The 26,228-nt window shown below is 36.8% G+C and overlaps 3 protein-coding genes across 8 annotated transcripts in view; all 3 read right to left on the minus strand.

Moving 5' to 3' along the window:
• Positions 1–758: 758 nt before the first annotated feature.
• Positions 759–13,615, minus strand: LOC113060059 (cytohesin-2). Its single transcript, XM_026228867.1, has 12 exons — positions 13,423–13,615; positions 11,624–11,774; positions 11,320–11,386; positions 10,230–10,348; positions 9,838–9,918; positions 9,280–9,392; positions 8,863–9,011; positions 8,139–8,250; positions 7,070–7,146; positions 4,913–4,984; positions 4,593–4,747; positions 759–3,347 (listed from the first exon to the last, which is right to left on the minus strand). The coding sequence occupies exons 1-12, from the start codon at positions 13,487–13,489 to the stop codon at positions 3,260–3,262; spliced, it is 1,251 nt and encodes a 416-aa protein (XP_026084652.1). The 5' UTR covers positions 13,490–13,615; the 3' UTR covers positions 759–3,259.
• Positions 13,616–14,504: 889 nt separating this feature from the next.
• On the minus strand, positions 14,505–19,224 carry LOC113060058 (solute carrier family 52, riboflavin transporter, member 3-B). Of its 2 annotated transcripts, none has more exons than XM_026228866.1 (4): positions 18,955–19,224; positions 15,785–16,869; positions 15,566–15,689; positions 14,505–15,080 (listed from the first exon to the last, which is right to left on the minus strand). In XM_026228866.1, exons 2-4 carry the CDS (start codon positions 16,813–16,815, stop codon positions 14,868–14,870), a joined length of 1,368 nt encoding a protein of 455 aa, XP_026084651.1. In that variant the 5' UTR covers positions 16,816–16,869; positions 18,955–19,224; the 3' UTR covers positions 14,505–14,867. The 2 variants fall into 2 exon arrangements, with proteins under 2 accessions (XP_026084651.1, XP_026084650.1); XM_026228865.1 differs by having other exon boundaries at positions 18,859–19,222.
• A 2,797-nt stretch (positions 19,225–22,021) lies between these two features.
• The window catches only part of macf1b (microtubule actin crosslinking factor 1b), a 28,621-nt gene continuing 24,414 nt past the window's right edge, over positions 22,022–26,228 (minus strand). For 4 of the 5 annotated variants that reach the window (XM_026228872.1, XM_026228871.1, XM_026228870.1 and 1 more), the window contains 3 exons: positions 25,966–26,132; positions 25,731–25,842; positions 22,022–24,629 (listed from right to left, as the gene is read on the minus strand). In XM_026228872.1, coding sequence (XP_026084657.1) covers positions 24,604–24,629; positions 25,731–25,842; positions 25,966–26,132 — 305 coding nt within the window. In that variant the 3' untranslated portion in view covers positions 22,022–24,603. The remainder of the gene's footprint in view (positions 24,630–25,730; positions 25,843–25,965; positions 26,133–26,228) is intronic. The other variant, XM_026228874.1, reaches the window with a different exon arrangement.

A 26,228-nucleotide genomic window follows, 5' to 3' on the forward strand; every position in this document is an offset into this window, starting at 1 on the left:
AAGCATGAGATCAGAGCAACACACTTACTGTGTGCATGTATATCCACCTGCGGGAGACGGCAAGGACGACATTACAACAATCAAAAATAGATGTTAACAACCTCTAAAGTAAACCCGGTGCTCCCCGTCACGCTGAACTGGTTTCCAAAGCCATCTTTACTGTAAGTCCATAAGTTATCCACACAAAATGACATCTTACACTTATAGTTTTACTACAAAGTATACTTTTAAAGTAATAATAACGTCATTTACAAAAAGTATGCAAATAGTTTGACCTGTCGACAGCCCTAATTTTGCAACACAGCCACATCACAAAAAAAGTTATTTTGGTAAATTGGTGGCAAATAGATGTAAACCAAGACTAAAACTGTAAAAAAAATGTTATTTGAAACAAACATTAACTAAAATAAAATATAGTTGCTTTATTTCAGTTAGTTGCCACAGAAACATGTTGCATCTTAGTCGAGTTTACCTTGAAGTACTAAAATTAAACCTTAAATAAACAAATAAAATAAATAAACCGAATAAGAACCATGTAGACATTATAAAAAAAATCTAATTGAAAATATTAATAAAAATCAGTGGAATTATTTTGCTATAAATCACACTGTACAAATTAGTACAACATTGCAACTTCATAAAAATGGCTTCTCATGAGACGGAGGTTGAATATTCATCGTTTCTATTTTGTAGATATATAGAAACAAATGTATGGGAATAAAATGATTCACCAGAAATCAAAAACACACAACGTGAAAGTCTTTTATCCGTTTTATTAGAGTTGATTGGCACCAGTGTACCATAACTGAGTTCTCATTTTGCTACATTATTTTTTAAACAATCTGTACCATTCTGTGGCCAATCAGAAGCCGGGAGAGAAAATAAAGAGGAGGAAGAGGAAATGCTTTCATTTGCTGAAAGGTTTTGGCACCTTTGCACTTCTCATCAAGAATGCCCAAATGTAAGTCTCCAGACGTCATTCTTCCATCTTCATCAAACCATGTCATGCCTGAATTATGGGTTTAAACGCATAGCTTATATCAAACAATGCACTGTTGTAGTCAGCAGCTGATGCTGTTTAACACTTCTGGAGTCTCTCGGTCACATACAGTACAATGTGAAGCAGATTCACCCCAAATGATCTTATAGGGTTACTGTATACATGTGCAGCAAAGCTTAAACCAGTTCAGAACTGCAGTACTAGTTACACACTCCGAGAGTAAAACAAGCTGCGGTTTAGTCAAAACTGTGCTGAACTCTAATAAAGTGCCATAAACATGGATTCTAACTCCAAACTATTAAATATGTCTTAGTCAAAGACATCAATTACTATAGCCAAGCTTTATATTCATCGGGAAAAGTCACAAAAGTCAAGCAAAATGCACTGCTAAACAATTCTCAGTATTAACCGTTTCATATTTAGTATATTTAAATAGAGCAGTTATTATGTTAGACTCCAGGCGCTATTAGTGTTCTGTATGATCCATCATTTTTAAGATATTTTTGGAATATTGCATTTCCGATTTTGTTACTGCTTTGTAGCCCATTTTAACTGCGATGCCAATTTGTGGAGTCTAGAAATACAGAGCGCTAATAGTCGCCCGAAACACCCTTTACAAAAGACGCTTCAGTACAACATGCAACCCCATCCTTAGTTCTCACAAACAAAGAAAGAAATGAAAAACAATAAATAAAAAATGATTTCAATTTGTATAAACAAACATAACATGTATTTACAAACAGAAAAGGCAAAATATAAAGTACACTGGAAAAAGCTGCCATGGACTCCTTCAAAGCGAACAGCAGTGACTAGTGTTCACAAGGTCATCGCACACATCTCAAGATCGGGGATAAGAGGAAAACATATTTTCATGGGGATACACATCTGTCTCTCTCATAGCAAACACACATTCAGAAAGACAGGACTTCAAATTTAAATAGTTCATCCAAAAATGAAAATCTGCTGATAATTCACTCACCCTCAAACCATCCAAGATTAGGATGAGTTTGTGTCTCCAAATCTGATGAAGAAACATCCTCTACATCTTGAATGGCTGGTGGGCGAGTACATACTCAGCTAATTAACATACTCAGTCCTTTACTTGCATGATTCTTTTCTCAATCAAGATTGTAGTATGAAATAGTAAGCGAGCAAATCTCACCTAATCTGTCAAGATCACGAGTCAAAATTAATTCCAAATTTCAGAGAAGAAATTAGATTTCATTCCACCAAACACTTGTATGCATTTAGGAGGAACTTTGCTTCGTTATGAGATTATGATAAAAAAAATTTTTTATTGAAAATCTGGTATAATCTAGTCATGTTTTGGTGAGATTCCCCAGAGAACTGTTTCACAGCCCCAATGGTTGAGTTTTGAAACACTAGAGTAAGAACATTCAGAAGCAGGGCAGTGGGACTTTTAAGGCTCTTTTCTCAAGGGGAAGGAGCTTATTTAAGGATTCACAGATAAAGATGAGCACTTCTGCAGACGCTTTGATGGGTCAGTGAAGATCAATACAGTTGTCATCAACTGTGCACAGGAAATTACATCACCAGTGGGGTCCAATACTAGTGTAAAACGCATATCCTGTTTCACAGATATGATGGAAGTGATATGTAACAAATAGATAAACTGAAGTTCATCATGTGGTGTGAACAACAATGACCTTCATTTACTTCTTCATTTATAACATGTAAATACACTCAAAGGAGTCTGAGATAAATAGAGTCAGTTTCCATTAAATAAGTTTAAGACAGGCAGCAGAATAGACTAACAAATGCCTTCAGTGTGAACGAAGCGTCCCGCTCATCTCTGCTTAAGGTTGGGATAGATTCATCCCTGATGATGATGAGGGTGATGAAGAATGCATCAGGCTGTATGGTCGTCTACCCTGTTTGATTAGGAACTTCACAGTAAAATGCTGTGAATATCTTGCAGATGGGAGTGTGAGATGAGGATGGTTGATGAATGTTAGGTTTGTCAGTGAAGTCGTATGGAATCTCAGCATTATACAGTATCTGTACAGACTAGTGTGATAGTGAATAACACTGTGTAGTGTGCAAGTGTAGGAGAAGCATGGAGATAAGAGCTGCAGTCCAGACCACCGAAATCCAGACCGAAGACGATGATGTTATGGTTCCCCAAAAGTCATCCTTTTCTCCATAAACCAGAATTACAGACTGATCTGACGAGAGCTACCTTAATGAAGGATCGTTGGTTTCTCAGAGAATGGAGGGAGCGTATGGATGGATGGACTTTCAGGGTTGCTCTTCTTTCTTCTTTAGAGAAATGCGTTTCTTTCTGGCTGCAAGCATCTCGTAGAAGGGGTCCACGCTCACAGCAGATCTGAAACAAAAACACAAGATCATCTTAAACCTGTAAAGTCTACTAGAGCATATTTGATACACATTTCTAAGGCCTCATTTTTCTGATAAAAGGGTTTCACACACAATCTACTCCATGCCTTCTGTCATCTAATGGTTTATCCTTTTCTTTTTTAAGGTTTAAGCTCTTTTAGTGTAATTGTACAGATGTCCAGTCTCAGCTCGAGCTTCTCGTGTCAAATCTTGAGTGATTTTGATCAAGTAAATGTCAGAATAACTTCAGTAATATCTCCAGATGAACTGTTACTGGACTGAATCAGCTCAGCTTTACTTGATTCTCCATTTTCAAATAGTTGTATTTCAGCCAAATATTGTCTTATCCTAATAAACCATACATCAATGGAAATATGTAAATGTATTTTTAATTGACACTTGACACTTAAGAAATTGACATTAAATATACTAAAAGGTTTTGCGGTCCATGGTCAAATTTCAGCATCTATACCAAATTGCATATTTTTTAGGGGTGTGACAATAAATCGATTCGTTGATTGATTCTGCAAAAGCATCACAATTCTCTCTTTAATCGAGACTGAGCCTGGTTTTTAACAGGAGACGGCACTGCGTGCTTTAGATAAAGCCCTACTCTGCTAGCTTCCAGTTCCTTACACACACACCACTTAAATCTAAAATACTCATTTATAAAGTTTGAAAAGGCTGAAGTGAATTACAAGAGTGCACACACAGTGTGCTGTGTTTACATTAATCACACGTCATAAAAGCTGAGGTGCAAGTAACCCCTTACATTGCTCATTAATTCTCTTCTTCGTGAGCATTTAAGTGTGTGGTTAAAAACTATCCTAGAGACCACCCACACTTCTGTTAATAAATAAACTCAGAATAAAAAATCTTATCAGTTTATAATCTCAATCTTAATATTTTTTATATTTGCATTGTTTTTTCACATTGTTGTTTTGTATGTCAGCCTCAGCAGGGTTAAACATTATGTTGGGGAGGGACTTAAAGGCTTGTGAGCTCAAATCTAGATTTTAAATGTGTATATCTGCTAAAATCATTTTTGTACCCAGAGGAGTTCACATACATCGTTCATCGCAGGAAATGCAAATTTACTTCAGTTATGCAAACACTCAGTCTGCAGTCTACTGCAGTCAGTGTGAATACATTTCCTTGTGTGCTCCTTAACTCTTTTACATGCTGTGTCCTCTGAGATCTTCATGAACCCCTCCAGCGCTGACGGTTTACTCACTTGATGCTGTGGATCCACTCGTCCTTCTCCTCCGGGGTGGGAGCTGAGATCCGGTACACCATGTGGTTTCCCTCCACCACTCGACCGTCGGCCTCAGTCTTACACGCTTTTATCAGCTGCCCGCGGTTATTAGGGATGTACAGCTCAAAACAGTTCTGCACAGAAAACACAGTTCAATCAATAAGCAGAGCCCACAAACCATCTCTGATACAAAACCCAGCCCTAATGGTCAGTAAAGAAACCTGCAGTTAACCTATGAAAAGTTTCATGAAAATGTTTGAATGTGTTTAGCTGTGTAATGAGAATGTCAACAAACTTACTGGCTTTCTGGGATCTTCGACCTCTCGAATGCTCAGGTTCTCCAATGGTATGATGCCTCTGGGCTCCTTATCCTACACACACGCACACACACAGTCAGTGCCATCTACTATGGGTCAATTTTTATTTTCTTCTATTACATACACCACCTTGATATGAGTTTTCTGCTTACTAAGGCATCTATTTGCACAAAAAAAAAAATTCAGTAATGTTATTACCATTTTAAATAGCTGTTTTATGTGTGAATATCAGTTCAAATGTAATTTATTTCTGTGATCAAAGCTGTATTTTCAGCGTCATAACTTAAATCTTCAGAAATCATTCTGATATGCTGATTTGCTGCTCAACAAACATTTGTGAATATTATCAGTGTTGAAAACAGTTTTGCTGTCGATTATTTCGTGGAAACCATGATGCATTTTATTTTTCAGAATTTACAGATGAATTGAAAGTTCAAAAGAACAGCCCTATCTAATGAAAAGTAGCGTTTATTAAAGTTGCTGCAGTTAAAAAGCTTGTAGTTGGATCTCGTGAGTGTGATGGCGGTCCGCTGCGAGGCGAGCCACCGCCTGTCCCAGACCCTGCCTTTTGGTGCCCTCCGGATGCTGTGTCCAGTCACCTCAAGGCCTGGAGCATTTACTTTTAAGAAGATTTGAGTGTTCAAATCAGGCTGCCCGTCACCAATGAATATCGCAGCTAGGAAAAATGGAATAGGCCTCTGGTTCAAATTTTTTAGGGTTTCTGGTACCCGGGGCCATGATTAAGAGGGACGGCCGGGGCATTCATATTCACATTGAGATGAAGTTCTTGGACCGGCGCAATACGGATGAAATAGAAAGCATTTGCCAATAATGTTTTGATTAAACAAGAACGAAAGTTGGAGGTTTGAAGACAATCAGATACCGTTGTAGTTGTGAGTGAGTAAGGCTGCAAAGTTGAAATTTGAATCCTCACCTGACCCAGACATGGAAAGGATTGACAGAATGATAGCTCTTTCTCAATTCTGTGGGTGGTGGTGCATGGCGTGTGTAACCTGTGCTGAACTCCGCTCCTGATTGGGACTGGGAATTGAAACTATTTCCCATCAACGAGGAATTCCCAGTAAGTGTGTGTCAAAAGCTTGCATTTGATTAAGTTCCTGCCCTTTGTACACACCGCCTGTCGCTACTAACGATTGGACGGGGGGGAGTGCCTAGAAGCCAATCAAACTTGACTATCGGGAGGAAGTAATAGTCATAACAAGGTTTTTGTAGGTGAACCTGCATTAAGCTTGGCCCAGCAAAGGCGAGACAAGGCTGGCTGAGACGAAGGGTCCAAGCTCAGACTCGATTAAAGAGAGAATTGTGATGTTTTTGCAGAATCAATCCACAAATCGATTTACTGTCACACCCCTAAAAGGCAATGGGAGAAGGATCATTCGAGACATTTTGAACCGTGGGTTAATTTGCTGCTCTTTGGTTAACATTAGTTAATACAGTGGCTCTTCAATTCGCGCCCCACTGCTCTGCACATATTGTATGTCTCTCTTTGTAAACTCACCTCATTCAGATAATCAGCTCGTTAGAAGTGAGCTCCATGCATAAACTGTGTTCCGATTGACAAGGTCTCTACACAGTGTTTACTGCTCCCTACTCCCTGAGCAAGGGAAATACGTTGAAGTTTACTTCACTTCGGAACATTCATTCATGGATACAAAATGTGCAGAGCAGAGGGCGCGAAGACTGTAATTGAGAACCGCTGAGTTAATCATTAACTAGCATGAATTAACAATTAACAATTTTTTTTTGTTCATTTAAAAAAAAAAACTTTTTTAAAGTTAGTTAATACTAATATAAAAAATATTCATGTTCATTCATAATTACCTAAACTATGTAAGCTAAACTGCATAATTGACTGTTGTCCTTTGCCAGCGATTTCCTAAATAGTTGTGTTTGTTTCAAATATCTTATATTACAGTACAATAAATTAATGTTCATTAATTTATTCTGTTTCACGTAAGGGTCCTAATTTTGATAAGACAAGTGTCACGACTTATTATCTTGCTTAATAAATAGTTAACTATTAGAAAAAATAGTTATATATATTAATAATGCAATATATTTGATAAAAATATGCACATGCATATAAGATAAAATATGACTACAAGGCTCTTGACTTACTGTTGTGTACTCAAAGTAATAGAGGCAGTTATCAGTCAGAATGAACCATCGCCTCTTCCATGTCTTCACACGACCTCCTGAGAAAGAAGATTATACGGATTAGAGGTGTAAAACACACAAGAAATGAATCATTTCCTCTGTGTCAGACTGTTAATAAACTACACAGAAAGAAACATCTAGTAGAGTATGCTGCCGTGAAAAACCCAACTAAACTAAATCAACTAGATTTCTAGGCCTGATGTAGGTCATGTTTGCTAGTCCAGAGCTCTTTGTCACGATGCTAGTGAGTTGTGAGCGACTGCCTGGTTAGTTGCTGTTGTTTACTGCTAAGAGTCAAAAGAGCTCATTTCCAAGACTCAAATGTGATGGTGCATCTGATCAGTAATAATGGGAAAAAATCTTTGAATCGACTGAATCAATTGCTCTGTGAAAATGATTCACCGTTTAGATGCATATGCTTTTATTTGTCAGAACAGTGCATAAACTCGTGCATAAAACATCTTTTAGAAACCAACTGAAGATGGATGGAAAGTGTAATATATTAAATGCAATTAACAAATCATCAAAGACCATTAATTATGAAGTCTGTATAATACATTTTTATTAATCTAAAATGCGTGTATTGTTTGTTTTATGGACAGCTTGGTTAATCAGGCCAATAAGAGAATCATTTTATTATACAGACCATGTTTATAAAACCATGTATATTGTTAAGACGCTGTTGTGTACGTACCTCCTGAAGGGTGGACAGCACCAGCAGAGAAAATCACAGGTCAAGCAGAGCAGGAGCCACAAGAGGTGGGAAAAGTGAACGCGGGACGGATCACAGGAAACAGAAAGACAGAGAGACAGGAAGATTTAAAAGCTTTTAGTGCTTGAGAGATCACAGACAGGCCAAGCAGAAAGGGAGTAAATCTTTGAAAGTGCCTGAAAGTTTTTTATTATTATTTTGTTTGGGAAAATAGAGCAAAGAGCAGCAATGAAATAGCAAGAAATCATGCGATGGCAATGACAGAGACACCCTGCCAACAACTTCTGTTAAACAGGAAGTACATCAGGAGGGACTCACCCAGTTTGAGGAGCCAGCCTTCTCTGTCCGGGTTGAAGAAAGTGTGCGTCAGGTCATTCCCATCATCCTCTGGGATCTTAAAGGGCTCGTTCTTGATGCTGTCATACAGATTCTGAAGAAAACACACACACTATTAGTAAATCATTAGTAAATCATGTGTTGTGATTTTTTTTTTTTCTAAATCCTTTTTTTCTCAACATTTGTCTCTACATTTTTCACTTTTCTGGACTCCATTTAAATTGTAAATTTAAATATTATTTAATAAATAATATTTTTTTTTGATCAAAAAGCATATCTAATCCATTGAAATCATGAAGCTTCAACAACAATTTATGAAGTTTAAGACTTTTTGGTTTCCGTTTTAAAGATTTGATTAAACTGTAACAAATCAATTTAATTTCACAAAACTTTTACTATGCAATCATTTTTTACAAATGTTTACAATAATGGAATTTTGTGATTTATGTAGAAATTAAGGCAAAAAAAATATTTCTTTATTATTTAAAAATGCAATTTTTAAATAATGCAAGATTTAATTACCTGTATACACCTACTTTTGATTTATTCACACCAAATATGCCAAATTCATTCCGTGAAGTACTTCAAATGTTATTTTTATGACTGGATTAAATTATTCCCTCTGTGCTTCTCGCATTACAGGAATCATTAACATTCATTATTTCAACATTGAAGAAATGCACACAGTTAAGTAGAGCACACTCACTCTGAGCAGATCCTCGGGTAGATCTCCTCCGTCGTTGATGCCTCTGTTCATGCTGATGAAGCGCTCCACCGTGGGCTTGTCCCGCACGTTGGGGTTGTGCAGACTGGTGTTCAACATGATGATGGAGAACGACAGCACGTAACAGGTGTCTGTGAGGAGAACACAGAGTTTAAGGACTCGAAACAAACGCTCTAACAATCAAACACTCCTGAAGTAGCCACAGGTTTGTGGTCGACAAGTTCTGAGCTGTTCTTAGCGTGGGAGTGTGCATGAATTACACAAGCAGTCAAACCAGACATGCCTACACAATTATGACTATAGGATGTGCGTATCTTAATAACGGTAAAGACATCAAAGTCACACAAATGGGAGTAATGTTAGATGAAAGCCTCAGGCGCTGGTGTGTGTCTGTCTGACCTGTGCTCTGGAAGACTCCAGGATTGCAGTGACAGTATCTCTGTGCAAAGGCCTCCATCATCCTGTCGATCTTCTGAGCCTCGCCGGGCAAGCGGAAGCTCCACAGGAACTGCCTGCAGAAACACTCATGTATCAGGAACACAAGCACTGCACCAAAACTTTAAGAACAATTGGAAAAACAACCAGATTTAGAAAGAAAACCAAACAAGTAAGAGCTCTCTAGATCTTATATGTGACCCTAGAGCACAAAAACGGTCTTAAGTGTCAATTTTTCCAAACATCCACATGAATTCTAAGTAATGCATATTACTAATCAAAAATTAAGTTTTGATATATTTACGGTAGGAAATTAAAAAAATATCTCAATGGAACGTGATCTTTACTTAATGTCCTATTGGTTTTTGACATAAAAGAAACATCAATCATTTTGACCCATACAATGTATTGTTGGCTATTGCTACAAATATACCCCAGAGACTTAAGACTGGTTTTGTGCTCCAGGGACACACATGAAGAAACACCCCAAAAGGCTACAGAGATGAAGATCTGCTGACTTACCGAAGTGCTTGTACCAAGTTCAGATCCGTGAATTCGTGAAGATCAACAAAAGCCTGCAACACTTTAATATTGAAGTCATCTCTGAAAGAGAGAGCGAGAGGAATAGTTTAAGGACATCTCGGTTTTAATAGGTTTGTTTCTGACTAAACATAAGCAGCAGGGATTGACTAATCAACAATCAGCTACAAGTCTGGTGAGATCGAGTCAGGTAGAGCACTTCTACATTGTTTCAGAACAGCTTTATAAATGAGAGCTGAGCAATAATATAGCAATGATTCTTAGAGCTGTTCTTCAGCTGTTAGATGGTTTGCCGTTTAAAACAACAGAAATATCAAACAGCTGCTTTTTCATCCAATAGAAACTTCCTTGATACCGATATGAAGTCACAGTACCTTTCCCCCAGATAGTCTCCTATTGCTGTTTTATTGAGTCCTTCTCCTTTGTAGAGAAACTGAGCTATGTCCTCTGGAGTGTGTCTGAGAAGCTCGTTCTCCACAAGGAATACAATACCCTGCCAAACAGACCAAGATATGGAGGAAAACACACAAATACAACAAGATTTAATGCAGAGGTTCCACATTAAATTACATTATATATTCGCCCCAAATCATTCATCAAAACCTTTGTCTTTTTGTGGCTCTAATAAAACTATAATATAGTTCACTCTTTTTCATTTGCTCCGTTTTTTAAAACACTGAACTTCAAACTTATTTTTGCCTTGGGTCTATTTGGTGAATAAACTGTTTCAGAGCACTGTTGAGTTGAACGTGACGTGTCTGGAGTGTGTGTGATACCGGTCCTGCTGACTCAGCGCTGCTCTTTTATTTTGATTAGATAATCATTAAGAGTTAGAAACAGTTAAAGTGTGAGAGTATACATTGTGCTGGTATAATTGTAGGGCTCTATGTTTTCCTGTGATGCAGAAAACCTATATGATCTTGATTAAATGTTAATAAAACGAACTAATACTTTTATTTAACAATGACAACATTTGTTCCATTTCAAATAAAAGCTTTTTTTTTTTTTTTTTTAGTCACCACAGAAATAAATTGCATCACAGTTTCCACATAAATAATAATCAGCACAACTGTTTTCAACATTGATAATAATCAGAAATGTTTCTTGAGCAGTAAATCATCATATTAGAATGATTTCTGAAGATCATGTGACACTGAAGACTGGAGGAATGATGCTGAAACAAAATGCACATCACAGAAATAAATTAAACTTTACAATATAGTCATTATTTTATTTTAAAATGTAATAATATTTCATATTTCGCAGTATTACTGGTTTTATTGTATTTTTGCAGCCTTGTTGCGCATAAAAGACTTTTTAAAAACATTACCCAAACTTCTTAAGGCTAGTGTATGTGTGTATATATATATATATATATATATTAAAATGCAACCATGTGATATTAATATTGCAGGTTAAAAAATGGCACACTGTTTTTTTTCTTTTTAAGACAGGTTGGTTTACCTTTTTCGGGTCCATGTTGAATTTCTTCCTCCCCATGGCCACATGACGATTCTTCTGTAATGTTTTACTACAAAAAGAAAAACAGAGAGGAGATCAATCTTGTTTTCATGTTTCGTGTGTGAAACACAAGACTGCCTCTGAGTGTCCTACAAACCTACAGCATGTAAAGTTCAAGTTCATGTCAATGAGGGCTGAGAGATAACGTGTGTGTGCTTTTATCTCAGTGTTTTTGGAGAACTAAATAAAGCAAACACTGGAGCAACAACCAGCAGCACAAACGGTTTCTCGTCCATGTGAGACTGACCTGCCCTCCGTGCTGCTCTCCAGCCCCTCCACCTCTATGATGGCTTCCCTCAGCTCCTCCTTCAGCCGCTGGATCTCCAGAAGCAGCGCCCCCTTCCTGCGCCGGATCTCCTCCAGCTCGGAGCGCTCCTCTGGGCTCAGGTCTGCTGGGACTGTGGAAGGACAGAAAGAGGAATCAAATGAAGACAAAGGGTCCTGGAGAGGCATTTGAGTTCAACATCCAGGCCTCTTTCACACAAATTCACACAGTTTCCCGCAATAACATTCTCTCGTTTTCCTGCTGAGGTGGATATATTCTGTAATTGCTGGCCTGTGTCTAATAGCACACATGCACAGGGCCGTTTATCTGCGTGCTAGCGGAGGACTCTTACGACACCAGCTGGAGGTTAAAGAGAGCAGGCCGGGACAGAACAGAGCCAAACCCACAGCGGCTCAGAAAGCAGCGCTGCAGGCAGAGACACATACTCTGACGCTCCCCGCAAAACACATTCCACAATCTCCAGATCAGATCCTCAAGCTAATCGCTTAAAATAAAAAACCTGCTGCTATTAGCTTCTGCTTTCTGAACAGAGTCGGTGATATACAGAACATTGCATTTTTCTACTTAATACAATTTTTTTCCATTGCACTTCAAAAACATAAGCATGACCATTTCATGTTAAATTTGGACATTTGAAATCAAACCGGTTTCAAGTATTTTAATTTAAAAAGGTACAAAATAAGCCATCACTTATTCTAAACAGCAGCTGCAAAAATGTCAAATGTCAAAAGACTCAATTCTAATAAATGTCTGTTTTGTCATTTGAACCTATTTTTGTTCTTTTAGTTTAAAATAATATTTTTTAAAAATTATAATCACCTGAATCTGTAAATGTCTCAATATTTGGGTTTTGTCTCAATTCTAAATTTGGATTCTTGATATATTTAGTAAATCCCAAAATACCATCAATCTCTTACCCCACTTCCAGCATTTCCATTAAAAAACTAATTGAAAAAATATATATTCTAAAAAAGCAGTTACAATTTTTTTTATAATAATAAAATAAATAATAATAATAATAATAATAATAGTAATAATAATAATAATAATAACAATACACAGAGTAACAATTACAAAAAAATCTGTAAATTCTGGTTATTCAGTTAATTTAATCCGCCATATTTTGTAAAATCTGCAAATTCTAAATTTGTAAACATACTTTATTATTATTATTTTTTTCTGAGAATGTCTTGGAGCTTCAAGAACAAACCCCAGCAGCATCATTCAAACTCTTGAGCTTCACCTGAAGAAGGCAAACCGACTGTACAAACCCTCACAGATCAGTGACACTTCTCTACTGACCCTATCACAGGTTTAATGTGCTCTCAGACTCGTACATGTCACTATACACAGGCCTCCAGCTAATCTTCAAGATCTTCCAGTAAACCATGAAGAATGCAGACTGATGATGACAAGACAGATGACAAGCAAAACTAAGCTGGATCCTAGTCTGAAACATTCTCCCAAAAGATGAAGAACCGCTGTAAAATATCACATAGTGTCTCTAAGAAACTGTGAATCACAGATTAATGTATTCAATCTCTGGTCAGATTACAGATGTAAACACTTGAGACAGGCCAGGCAGTAATGAATCCTGCTGATGAGCTGAATGATCTACTGTAGCGTCAGAGACGATTGTAAACAGCTGACAGAAGAGTTTAAACCTTCACAAGACCCCGAGCATCCTTCTACGTGAAGCTCGTGAGAAGAAGACAGTCGCGATGCGGCACTAAAGACACCGCAAAACCAGCTTCACTTACTGTAGTCCACATCATCCATTCTGGGGGCTTTGCTTTTAGGCATATATGTGTCGGAATCGAGTGTCATTCAATAACCGAGAGATATGGATATATTAAAATATACCCCACAAACGAAAAGGAAATAAATAAATAACTAGGCGGAGGACCGAAAGGACTCAGACAAAGGAGGAGTTGAGAGCGGAAGTTGCGTGAGTCAGCCAGTAAAGTACACGACCCGGAACGGCGGCCATCTTGGTAAGGGCCTTTTCTGTTTAGTTCGTGAACAAAAATATTTATGAATATTATTCAGTAATGCAATTTATTTACTGTAATTAACTTTATTATTACTATAATTATTATTTTGTAATTCATCTATGACCTCCCATACTTAGATCAGCTAGCAGATCTGCTTATCGAGAAACACAAAAGCAGGGGTATATATAAACCATGATCTATAATATACAGATCAGTGGTATAAACAGATGAATAGCTGGAGTGGTTAGTTTAGAGAATGCAACACAACACACTGTCCTAAAATAATCAGATTATAAGGTATATAATTAAGTCGTCACATGTTACAGTCTGTGGGTGTATTATATTTAGCCAGAGATTATGCTTAATGAATATGAGCCAGAGGAGGAAGAACAATTCAGATTTCTTTCTCATGTTTACATCTTTGGGAGTTTTTACAGGCCATTAATGCCATTGGATCGCTCACTTGGGTTTTTGGCCTTTCTTAAGCTAATTTTTGAGAATATGTGGTATAACACTAGCTGTATCAAGAGCCTGATGATTTATGGAAATGGAAATTAATGTCACATTTGCTGATATGTGTAGTTATGCAGCACTTTGCCTTGATAACAATAAATAATTTCCCGTTTGCCTATAAAAATTCACATTCTGAGCAACTGTATGATGGTGTTATGTGTTCTAGGCTATATACGTTTTTATATATGAAATTACCACAACACAGCTTTGTACTGAGAGAACACAATGTATTTATTTCCAAACTTACTAAATTCTTGTAAAAAAATAAATAAAATAAAAATAAAATAAATAGGGTTGGCAAGGCTTAAAATCATAAATATTTTGCAATTCTTAAAAAAAATGTGATCTCAGACTTCAGTTACAGTTCAATATGATAATAAAAACACTACATATCAAGTATAACATTGAAATAACAAAAATATCATAACTGACAAGTTACATTGTAACTATAAGTCAGTACCAGATATTACAGAAGATTATGAAGCTTGATTTGTCATCATGTAATACTATAAACTAAATGAGAACCAAAAGTAAAAATAGTTTTTGAAACAATACAGTACTTGGAATTTGGGTTCCGTGTAAATTAAAAAAAAAAAAGCACCATGAAAAAATGTGTGGTCATACATGTGTGTATTATTCAGCCTTGTTCTCTAACACCTTAGTGTTTTACTCTGAATCTATCGGAATAGTGATTGTTTTTATGTAGGGCACTTGGTATTACAGGGATCTCCCGACTGGAAAAGCCTATAGACACTAACCATAGGGAACAAAGACAGGGCACCTAACATAGAGCCCAGTTGCACCACAGCTCCACACCACACGAGGGCGCTGTGACCTTCATCTCTCAGGATCACTCCAATAATCACCTTCACATAGGACAAAGTCAGGACAAATATGACCCAGGTCATGACCTTAAGATGAAGGGAGAAAGAGAAAACAGAGATTATGTCAGTTTTGTTGCCCTCGCATTGCATTTGTTCTGAAGTATGTAGTACCATTCATTGTATGTAGTATAAATACAGATTACATTTTTTTTATTTTTATAAATGTAGTAAGATTTGTAACCTACAGTGTTAAAATAAAAAGGTTATAAACAGGGGCTTTTGCAGTGATGCCATAGAATAATCATTTGTGTGAAGAACATTTTAGTGATCTAAATAATATTTTTTTCCACTATAAAGGACCTTTTATGCAATGGAAAGGTTCTATGGATGTTAAAGGTTCTTTGTTGAACTGCTGATGCTAATAAATAACCTTTATTTTAAGAGTGTACAATCCTATGCTCTTTTGAATTCCGTAAAACAAAGTAACAGTGCCTGTAAATGTACTTTACAGTCACATTTACAGGTCCGAATTATTATGCTTGACAAGCAGAAAGCATGTGTGTGAGTCTTACGATGAGTGCTGGTCCTAGGTCATGATTGATCAGCAAAGGACAAGGGCTAAGTGCTGCCATGGCCATTATATATGCTCCAAACCCTGTGCCGGTCACTGTCAGAACCCCCATCAGCACCAGAGACCTTTAACATGAGTAAAGAGAGTTAGATTTGTCAGCCAATCAAATGTAATTCAGACATGGAATAACTGCATGAATCTGTCTAATAATTGTTCTCACCTGATTGGTACAAACATGGCAATGAAACAAGCCACTGGATTGGCTACTGAGGACAAAGTGGCTGCTAGATGATAGGCCTGATTTCCATATGGCAAACAGGAGTAAGACTGGACCGAGGGCAGGACTGCATTGGTCAATGCATTGACCCAGGCCAGAACTACAAAAATATATACCAGCTCTGTTCTGCTGTAGGTTCCTTTTCCAAATGAACTGCGTCGTTTTATCTCTGGGCCATCTGGAAAATCCAACATGGGCCTTTGCTCTGGAGTTTCATTATTTGGGGCCTGGCTCATATCAATCTTCTCCAACCGCTGAGAATCATCAATATAGCCTTTGCTCTTGTGTTCCCTCGCCACTGCTGGGTGGAAGTTGAGTAACAAGAAAGCGCCCAGGCACACCATCATCATCGCACTGAGGAACAGGAAGAAACCCTGAGCGGAGAAGTTGGCCGGTTGGTAGTGTGCCTGCAGTTCTCCATCGAAGCCCCAGGATGAGTTCCCCATGCTAAAGTTTGCATTAACACTGGCATTTTTGCAGTGGACCACCCCTACGCCTTGGATAAGAGCTACCAGTGCTGGGACCAGGCCACTTAGACCCTCTCCAATGAAGTAGGTGGTGAGATACCGAGGCTGCAGACGCATCATGAAGGGTAGAAAGGTGACGGATGAGGTGCAGTCCACCACAGACAGCAGGAAGCTGAGGGACAGTAAGGCAGCACTGTGTTCGCCTCCTCCAATAGTAAGTGTGCAGTTCCAGAGGAACGCCATGAGGAAGGTGGCCACCACACCAACCGTTACGATCGTGTAGATAACGGGCCGCTCGTCCAGCACGCCCGGTCTGAAGCGGTGCATGAGCGTGATGAAGAGAGGCCCGATGTTAGCCGTCTGGATAATGATTGTGAGGTAGGAGGGAAGGTACCAACCCTCAGGAATGGAGGGGACGATCAGAGGTAGCTCCACCCACATCCCGTTAATGGCCACCCATGATCCGATGCCAAAGAGGCAGGCCAACACGTGTGTGAACAGCGACATGATGAAGACACTGAGGTCCACACACCAAAAAGGCAACTCGCTTTTATAAGTAATCTGAAAGAATGAAGTACAGGGAAACTAATTAGTTTTACAATAACCCATCAATTTCTTTGACTTAAAATTGCCGCCGTTTTGCTCATCATTTAAACTTAAATACATTTGATATAATGGCACAATACTACTTTAACACTGTACTGTGCAAAACAGAGAAGATAATTTTCAAGGACAGAATCTGAGCAGCCTCAAATTTCAGATTTCGTGCTCAATGCCACAATGGTGCAGGAATAAAACTTTATTCATGGCCGGGAGCCCACTGGTGACAGCAACCAAGAGAGACTCCCTGAACAGAAAGATACATGTACATAAAAAAAATGTATACCTTACAGTTGAGTAAAGATCAATCACTCAAGTCTTCTTCACTGTAATTAGTTATACTGATCTGGTCATTGGTTTGTCCTATGACTGTTAGTTCTACCATTTTAAGCTCTTTTTGGGCAAGTATAGAGTCTTTAATCATAGATACATGTTCTTTGACCCGAGCATCCTTAGTCTGCACTTTTATGAATACTCTGTATTGAACACACCCTTTTGAAACCATTACATAAAATATTTCCATCACAATCTGTTTTAGCATCCAGGGTAGTGTTTCCTATACAACAATGCAAACCACTTTAGTACGATGCATCATGTGGAGAAATTAACTAGTTGCAACTCTTTCCTGAAACGGTCATGATGTAGTCACACATTTGTCATTTCAACTATGTTGGTTCAACAAAAGGTTTAGGTGGTGAAGTAATAACTTTGATTCAGAATCACAATTAATGTCAGATAATTTAAGTTAATTTACACAAACAGGAGAAAACCATTCATTTTTTTGAAATTACGCTAACATAATTGGAATATAATTTACTCTAGTATGCATGAGGTTCATTTTGTCAACAGCTTCTTGCACAATGTAGTTTCTCTGAGATGCTGCTCTTACGAACACTATTTCTCTTCCCCATAGTTTTGCTTTATCTGATGTTTGATTCAGCACAGGATCACAAAAATCCTTACATAATACTCTGGGGTTCCCTTATGCATTTATGCACATGCACACTCTTTATAAACAGCTTATATGCTAAAATGTATGGATTTAAATGTATTTAAACCAAATGAAGGACATCAAATGAACGACATGTTACCTTGCTTATCGTTCCCAAGAGCATGATCTATTTAAGTCCACATGTCATACTTAAAGAAACTAGTATTTTAACCACAGGTTGAGGGATGTAAATCCAACCACACAAGTTTGCTATGTGTTTTGCTAATGTTTGTTGGAATGGCAATACCGAATTTAGTAATGCCAGAAGTCAAGTTTGTAGTTGGCTAACAATGCTTTAGAAAACCAACCCAAAGATGACCATTCTTGAAGAGTTTAGCTCCAGCATAACTACAACACACTAGAAGTTTCCCGAAGACCTTGATTAGATGTTTCAGATGTGTTTTATTAGGGCTGGAGCTAAATTCTGCCAGAAAGTAGCCCTCAGGGAACAAGATTGGACATAACTATGGATAGTGACATTTGCCTTTGCATGCATAAGTAATTACATGATGTGTGTGTGTGTGTGCGTGTGTGTCTGTGTGTGTATATATATATACACATATATATATATATATATATATATATATATATATATATATATATGTAATTTTCTGAATTGTATTTACTTCCCTTAAGGAAGTCACATTTTTACTGCTATTGAATTTCTGCAGTTCTCTATTATGTTTCTGTTTCACATGACCTTTCCCAATCAAACTTACAGTACTAGAGTACAAAAGCCCCACAGATTACACAGAAATTCAGCAGACTTAATACTACACCAACCGTTCCAGTATTTACCACCTTCCTTGTTCTATGACATAAATGTTATGATCTATTCACCCCAATCACAGTAACCAGTTTGTGCTCATACCAGTGGCTGACGACTCTTTGGTTTACAGAACACCACTTTTAGTGCACTAAACAGGATAATCACAAACACACAAACATACACATTGCACCTGATTCTCCTGAGGTTTCAGTACATTCTGACAGCAGTTTAATCAGCCTTCTCTGTTTTTCTCGCTCTTTATATTCCCGTTGGCTCTGAAATTCACCTGATGGTATGAGCATGCAGCAGCGAGCTGTGTGAAGCAGGGGTCCTTTATTCCAGTGGGCTAACATTAAACCATGTGCTCGGCTGACCGTCGGAGGGTGAACAGGGAAGGCGAGAGTAAGCATGACGCTGTAACTCCTCCCTCTCTCTTTCTCTCTCTCTCTCTCCCTCTCTGTGAGTGTCTCTCTCTCTCTCTCTCTCTCTCTCTCCTAACAACCTTGACATTGTGCTGAAACAGGAAGTGTAGCTTATTACATGACTGAGGCTAAAGCAGCTGACATTCAAATGATCCTTTAACCCTCGCTGCAAACTCTGGCACCATTAATTCATCTTTTTAATTGACTAAATATGGGTTGAACGCCATACAAGTGCAGTTTAATGCAGATGTATAATTAGAAATTTAATACAGTTGTCAGTATATATTAAACAGTACATTTTAAACATATTTCAAAGACAATAGAAATGATTATAAAAAATACTTGTAAATAAGTCCTACTTAAGTGTTTCATAAAGCACTGTAAAGATCTGCTAATTGCATTTAATCTAAAATTAAACTATTTTTTTTTAATTAATTGCAGTTAACATACAATTAACCCCTGAAGTCATTACATTATGTTTGTATATAATCAGTATAAACAATTGTGTCTGTGGGAGATAAATTAATGAAAATGAAATGCATTAAATTTCAAAATCCTTGCACTAAACCTGCATATTTAGTTCATACTGTCATAGATCTCTTCCAAAATCTTTTGTTGCTTTCATTACAAAAATAAACAACAACTAACTGCTCTTTAAATGTCTTTTAAACAAATATTTAATTATTTATTGTAGTTACATTATATAATATATTGGTTAGAGTGGGTCTAAACTGGCTCTGTCATTCACCACCTGTTACTCAAGTCATGTGTCAGGCAAGGCTTTTAAAGATCTGTCTTTCTGAATGGATTGCATGTCCATTAAACACTGCACTCCTATTTTCTGAAGCTGACTGTCCTTCTATTATGACAAAAGACAAAAATCACTAGTTTATAAAATATGCATGCTTAATGAGATCCTGAAAGCCTTTATGGTCACATAATCCTACACACAGGATCCTACACACATGCGAAGCAAAATCATTTATTATTTAGAAACTGGCATTTGAAAAAGACATTTGCTAGGGGGAATAAAGTTTGTTTGTCAAGATTTAGTATGAGAGTCATTGGAACTGCTCTGATCACTGATTTGTACTCCATTACTCCCGAGGATTACTAATAAATGTAATCATTCATTTGGAGGACAACATTTCATTGAGGATAACATTTCATTCATGTATTGCACCATTGCAAAAATGACTAAAATCTTGACTATTTCTGCGCTATCCCCAGTCAAAGTAACATTCTTTTTTGCACTTTTATTCTATTCTGGTACATATGGAAATTGTTTTAGTATTATCTGTGACACTTTTTCTGAACTTCATATCTGCCAGGAGTCCAGCTCCTTGGTCATTTGTTGAGATCGGCTGCTCCAAGGCCTCACAGCGAGAGTTGTTAGGATTCATAATACCCTTGAACGGCATGGAGTACACAAAAAATGTTGAGGCTAGAGAAGATAGTATGAGAATATAACATCCCCCAATAAACCTAAAACAATCCGGTGTGAGACACAGCAGAATTAGCACATACTATGAGCCCACTTTGTAGAGCAAGTTTTGAAGAAAAACAAAAACAAAACAAAACAACAACAACAAACAACTAAAAAAACAACACCTGGCTGCTTTGTAAACATATTTGCAAAAACTGTAAAAAACAAACACAAAAATAAGTTACATTTAAAATTATCTAAAGTCTTTTTCTGCTGAATCACCAAGGCTACGCTGTTATTATAATCTGCAGTTACACTTTATTTTAAGGTGTCCTTGTTCCAGTGTAATTATACATATAAGTACTGAGTAATATTGATTAACATGTACTTACTCCGGGGTTAGGGTTAGGATTAGGGTTTGGATTAGGGGTACTTGCATGCTATTGTGCATAATTGATTGTTATTATAATTGTAAGTAAAGGTAACATATATAACAATGACACCTTAAAATAGAGTGTTATCAAATCTGCTCTTACCTTTACAATATACTGACAATCACCTTAAAAAAACAGGTGGTAAAGAGAAAAACACAAGATTTATGAAAGCTCATCACAAATAGCTTTCCAAAAGCTAAATATACAGATGGTGCCAATAAACAGAACAGCATTAAAACACTAAAATAAACGAACACAAACAACCAACACCATCAAAACACTAAAATAATGCAGTGAACAGTCGTTAAACATCATAATACGTAACACTAAACCCTAATGTAAATGTCTGATAACAAATATTTAAAACAATTTGATGAAATACCATAAAATGTAGGGCTGCCACACAGGGAATTCTGGGAATGTCAGTTTACAGTTTTCCCATTGTAAGATGCCTTGTTCTTATTCACTGCCAAAAACTGTAAATATAATGGTGTTTTACTGTAAAATTGCATTAAATGCAACTTAGATCTCTTACAGTTTTAAACATAGATATTATGGAAACCTACCATTAACCAGTTAAGTAGGATTTTACTGTTGATTTACAGTTAAAATAAACTTTTTTTTTTCAGTGCTTTTAATGCAGTAAAATGTTTTCTTTAAATATCATAATAAACTGGACAGGAACATAAGGCATCTGTCAAACAGACAATAGTTCTCGATGTCTTCAGTGCAGAAAACTCACCTGAGTCATGATTTCATGTAGAATATTCCTTTTAATCTTCCAAATTCACTTAATTCTCTTTGCTGTGTTTAAAATGAAAAAAGTCTGCATATTCTGTACTTAGCATTTGGTGTCATTCATCTTAAGATTGTAATTTTTTTGTGAGGACATTGTCTGTTAAGTTTAAACACATTTCCATTAATGCCAAACCACAACACATTGAAAAGTGTGAAAAATAGCAGTGAAAAATCAATATATATATATCCTTCACATTTCATCAGCTGGGACTTTTCTTAGTTCTGTGTTTTGCAAAAGTACACAAGCAGTTTAAAGACCATTTTATACACAACTTTCTATAAAACATTTTATTTGAACAGATATATAATGTTATAATTAGTGTCATTCCACAACTAGGCTCTAAAAGTCATTCAGCACTGAACACAAATTCTATATAACCTTATTTTACAAGATCAGAAACGTACAGTAAACAAGCAATAATGCTACTGAACATACCATTATTTACAGCATCAGAGATATACAGTACAATAAAAGCAGGTGCATAGCAGAACCGGATCTCTTTCCAGAAATGGATTATATAAACCAGCATTGATGAATAATCACAGACGTGAAATGGATTTTGAGTGTCAAAAGGATTTTGTATGGATAATCAAACACTGCCAGACATTATTATTATTTTTTGCTGACAATAAGACAATCATTACAGTCCATTTTACTTTGTACAGTAGCACTGCTCAGTGTTTAAACACTGTCCACCTCAATATGTAAATATATACACCATATTTTTGGCCTATTATTTCTGGACATATGTTTTAATATTAATGGCTTCATTTGATGATTCTCAGATGGAACAGAGTAAAGCAAAGCGAAAAGTACATCTGCCAAGAAAAACCCAAATGCTGCAATCCCGAACCCTCAAAACCCATTTTGACTCTCCAAAATTAAGAGAACCGAGCTGCATATGCACAAAATTAAAAGACACACATATCTGATATGTAATCGAATCAAATGCTATATCCATAACACTTGGTACAATGGTATAAGAATTCGACCCAGGACATTCACAAATAGGTTTAAGGCAAAAAATTTATACAGCAGGCTTTGCCCTGAGCAGGACACTGTAAAAAAGCAGGTCATATCAATGTGGTTTTGTTTGGCTTTAAAAAAAAAAAAATCATATCATAGCTGGCGCTGATAAAGGAGCATTTGAAATGAGTATTAATTCAGCTAATCTCATTGAGACCTACACTTTCATATCCTCAGAGGAAGTTATTACAACCGGTGGCATGATTATTCAAAATCAAATAAAACAGTTTTAATGAAAAAAAAAAAAAAACTTACTCTACAGATGTCTATATACCGGAAATTACACTAAAATACATTTTACAAACACTGAGGTGGAAATTTAGATAGGCATACAGTAAACAATACTAAAACGCTAAAGAAGATCGCTAAACTGACTCAAAGCTCAAGAACAATCAAGTTTTTAAAGACCTCATGAAATGACGGTTTCTTTTCTACGTCAACGTCCAAGTCATGTTGGAATGATTGAATTTACACCACCATGTTTACAGTAGTAAGTGGATTTCCTGAAGCTCCAACTTTCAGAGTTGGTAAAGTGTTTATCAAAAGAATCATGGCAGATACAACACTTACAGTACAGTTAAACGTGACTCTGCTTACATGTCTCTAAAACTGCAAAAAGGTACCTATACATACATTTTGCTGCAGTTTCCAGATGAATGAATGAACACTAGAGGCAGTAAACGCCAACAATTTTGTTGCTTTTCACACAAATCATGATTATATTAATGAATAAATGCATTTTTTTGCATGGGTTCTTGCACAGTACTCTGTTGAATACAGAATTAATTTAACATATATTGCATTATTTGTAAACTAATACATTTTGACATTTGCATCACATAAACAGCTCCATATGTGTGGCATTTCTGATACAGTAAACTTGCTCGGTAGCACACCTGGTAAAGTAATTAGCAAGCTAAACTGGCATGCATGCTTCAGCAAATGTGTTTTTATCTCACATTTGCTTTTGTAAACAATATAGGTTTGATTTCATTGACTAAATGCCATGATAAAACATTGCCACCATCACCTTTAACTTTTTCAGGGACATTTTAACACACTATATAGCATCAGCCTTTAGACCGTTCTATTTGGAAAGAAAAATTATATAGCGCCTCTTGTGGACATGTCATGTGAAAAATGATGTTTTCTATTTGGGCATAGTCATGTATTTCATGGGCTCATTCACCACCGTGAACCATTTCTTACTATTTGCTATCGCTAATGGTGTCAAACAGTATATTTCATGTGGTCTTTAAATTCATATTCTAAAAATATTCTAACACTTCAAACCTGAGGATAGAATAGCAACACTTACACAAAACGATAAAATAGACCCCAAAGCAGAGCTTATCATAAAGCCTAACCCATAAGACAGCAGTGTTTTGGTTTGTATTTTGCATCACTAACTGTGGGGTGAAACTGGGCTTTATTCTTGAGGATGCAGGGTCAGATTGAACATGTGTCCCTACATCAGGCAACTACAGAAAACAAAGAGATCTGTGGATATATGCTGTGTAAAGCACTACATAAGCTATTGCTCTTTGATACTACAGGCGTCGTGCTGCTCAATCCCATGCAAAACATTCCAGCGGTCTCTCGTTACTCACAAAGAAAGGAGTCCTCATTGTAAAAACAAAGTCTGTGAAGGTACAAACCAATGTTTTATGAAAGGGTTGGTGTAACACACCTCAGAGCACTAGTGATCAGCCATGAGAGCTGTGTCTGAGCGTGTCCACTGATCTGAGGCCTGCTCGGGTGCTTTCTGTCCATCCTGTGGATCAGGAACGCCTGCCTGGTTGAGCTCATGGTATTGGACAAGATGTAGTCATGTTGGTGGTCTTTCTGCCTCTTCTAAAGAAAACAAACTACAAAATCACTCAACCTATTTGGACTCGGCTTAAAAAAAGAAGAGAAAAAGGTCCCAAAAGTCTTAAAGGTCGCAAAATGTGAATTAAGAATAATGTTTTGATCGTGAAAATATATTTAAAAAAAAATAAAATAACGGTAATAATGTTCTTGAGATATTAAAGCTTTTTAGAGAATTTACACTAATGTTCCGAAGTTTAGGATTAGAACAGGTTTGTTGTTGTTTTTTTAAAGATATTAATACTTTTGTTCACTAAGGTCGCATTAAAAGATCAAAAGTGACAAGGAAGACATTTCTAATGTTACAAAAGTTTTCCATTTCAAATAAATGCTGTTCTTTTGAACTTTCTATTCTTCTGTGAACCCTGAATTATAAAATGCTTTACGGTTTCAACAAAAATATTCGACAGCTCAACTGTTTTCAACACTGATAATAATCAGAAATGTTTCTTGAGCAGTAAATCAGAATATGTGTCCCTGGAGCACAAAACCAGTCTTAAGTATGATGGATGTTTTTGTAGCAATAGCCAAAAATACATTTTATGGGTCAAAATTATTGATTTTTCTTTTATGCCAAAAATCAGTAGGGTATTAAGTAAAGATCATGTTTCATGAAGTTATTTTGTAAATTTCCTACCATAAATATATTAAAACAAATTTTTGATAAGTAATATGCACTGCTAAGGACTTCATTTGGACAACTATCCAGGGCATTTTTCTCAATATTTCGACTTTTTTGCAGATTTTAAAATAGTTGTATCTCAGCCAAATATTGTCCTCCTAACAAACCATACATCAATGGAAAGATTATTTATTCAGCTTCATGTTTTGTGGTCCAAGGTCACATATTAGACTGATTTCTGAGGGATCACATGACACTGAAGCTTGGATCAATGATGTTGAAAATACATAAAATTAATTACATTTTACAAAATACCATACATCGAAAACAGCTACTTTAAATTGCAATAATATTTCATGTATTTTTTTTTATCAAATAAATTAAACTGACAGATTTCTTTCATTTCTTTTAACCATATCCCAAAACATATCCCCAGACATAAAACAAATGCAGTCTGCAGTAACCTGTAGGTGAAGGAGAGTCGATGTCGGCAGAGAAATGGTCGCTCCCTAAAGCTGCGATAGAGCTCCTGGGTCGAATGCACCTCTCACCAGAGAAACTTCTGCGTAGCAATGCCTATGTCAGGACAAAAATGGAGTTACTTCATAAAAATCAGTCTGAGCAGTGACACATAGAAACATTTGGAGCATCTCAGTATTGTATGAATGTGGTTGGTTAGTGAGCGGTCAGCTGCTGTACCTTGCGTGTCAGTGGGCTGCTGGGAGCCGAAGCGCTGCTGTATAAACTCAGACTGGAGTTAGATCTGCTGACGGTCAGGCCTTTAGCACTGCCTCTGCGGCCCGACGCCTCGAACCCGTCCGGAGAGAGATACTTCTCCTTTATCTTCAGGTTTGTGCGTCCCTTTACTGTGTGTGCAGAAGGAATGATGCATAAAATCTTTACTCACACTACACTTGCTAAATAAGTGTTATTAATAAGCAGGAAATTAGGAGTTTACTGAA

Source organism: Carassius auratus, chromosome 41 (assembly GCF_003368295.1).
Source record: "Carassius auratus strain Wakin chromosome 41, ASM336829v1, whole genome shotgun sequence".
NCBI lineage: Eukaryota > Metazoa > Chordata > Actinopteri > Cypriniformes > Cyprinidae > Carassius > Carassius auratus.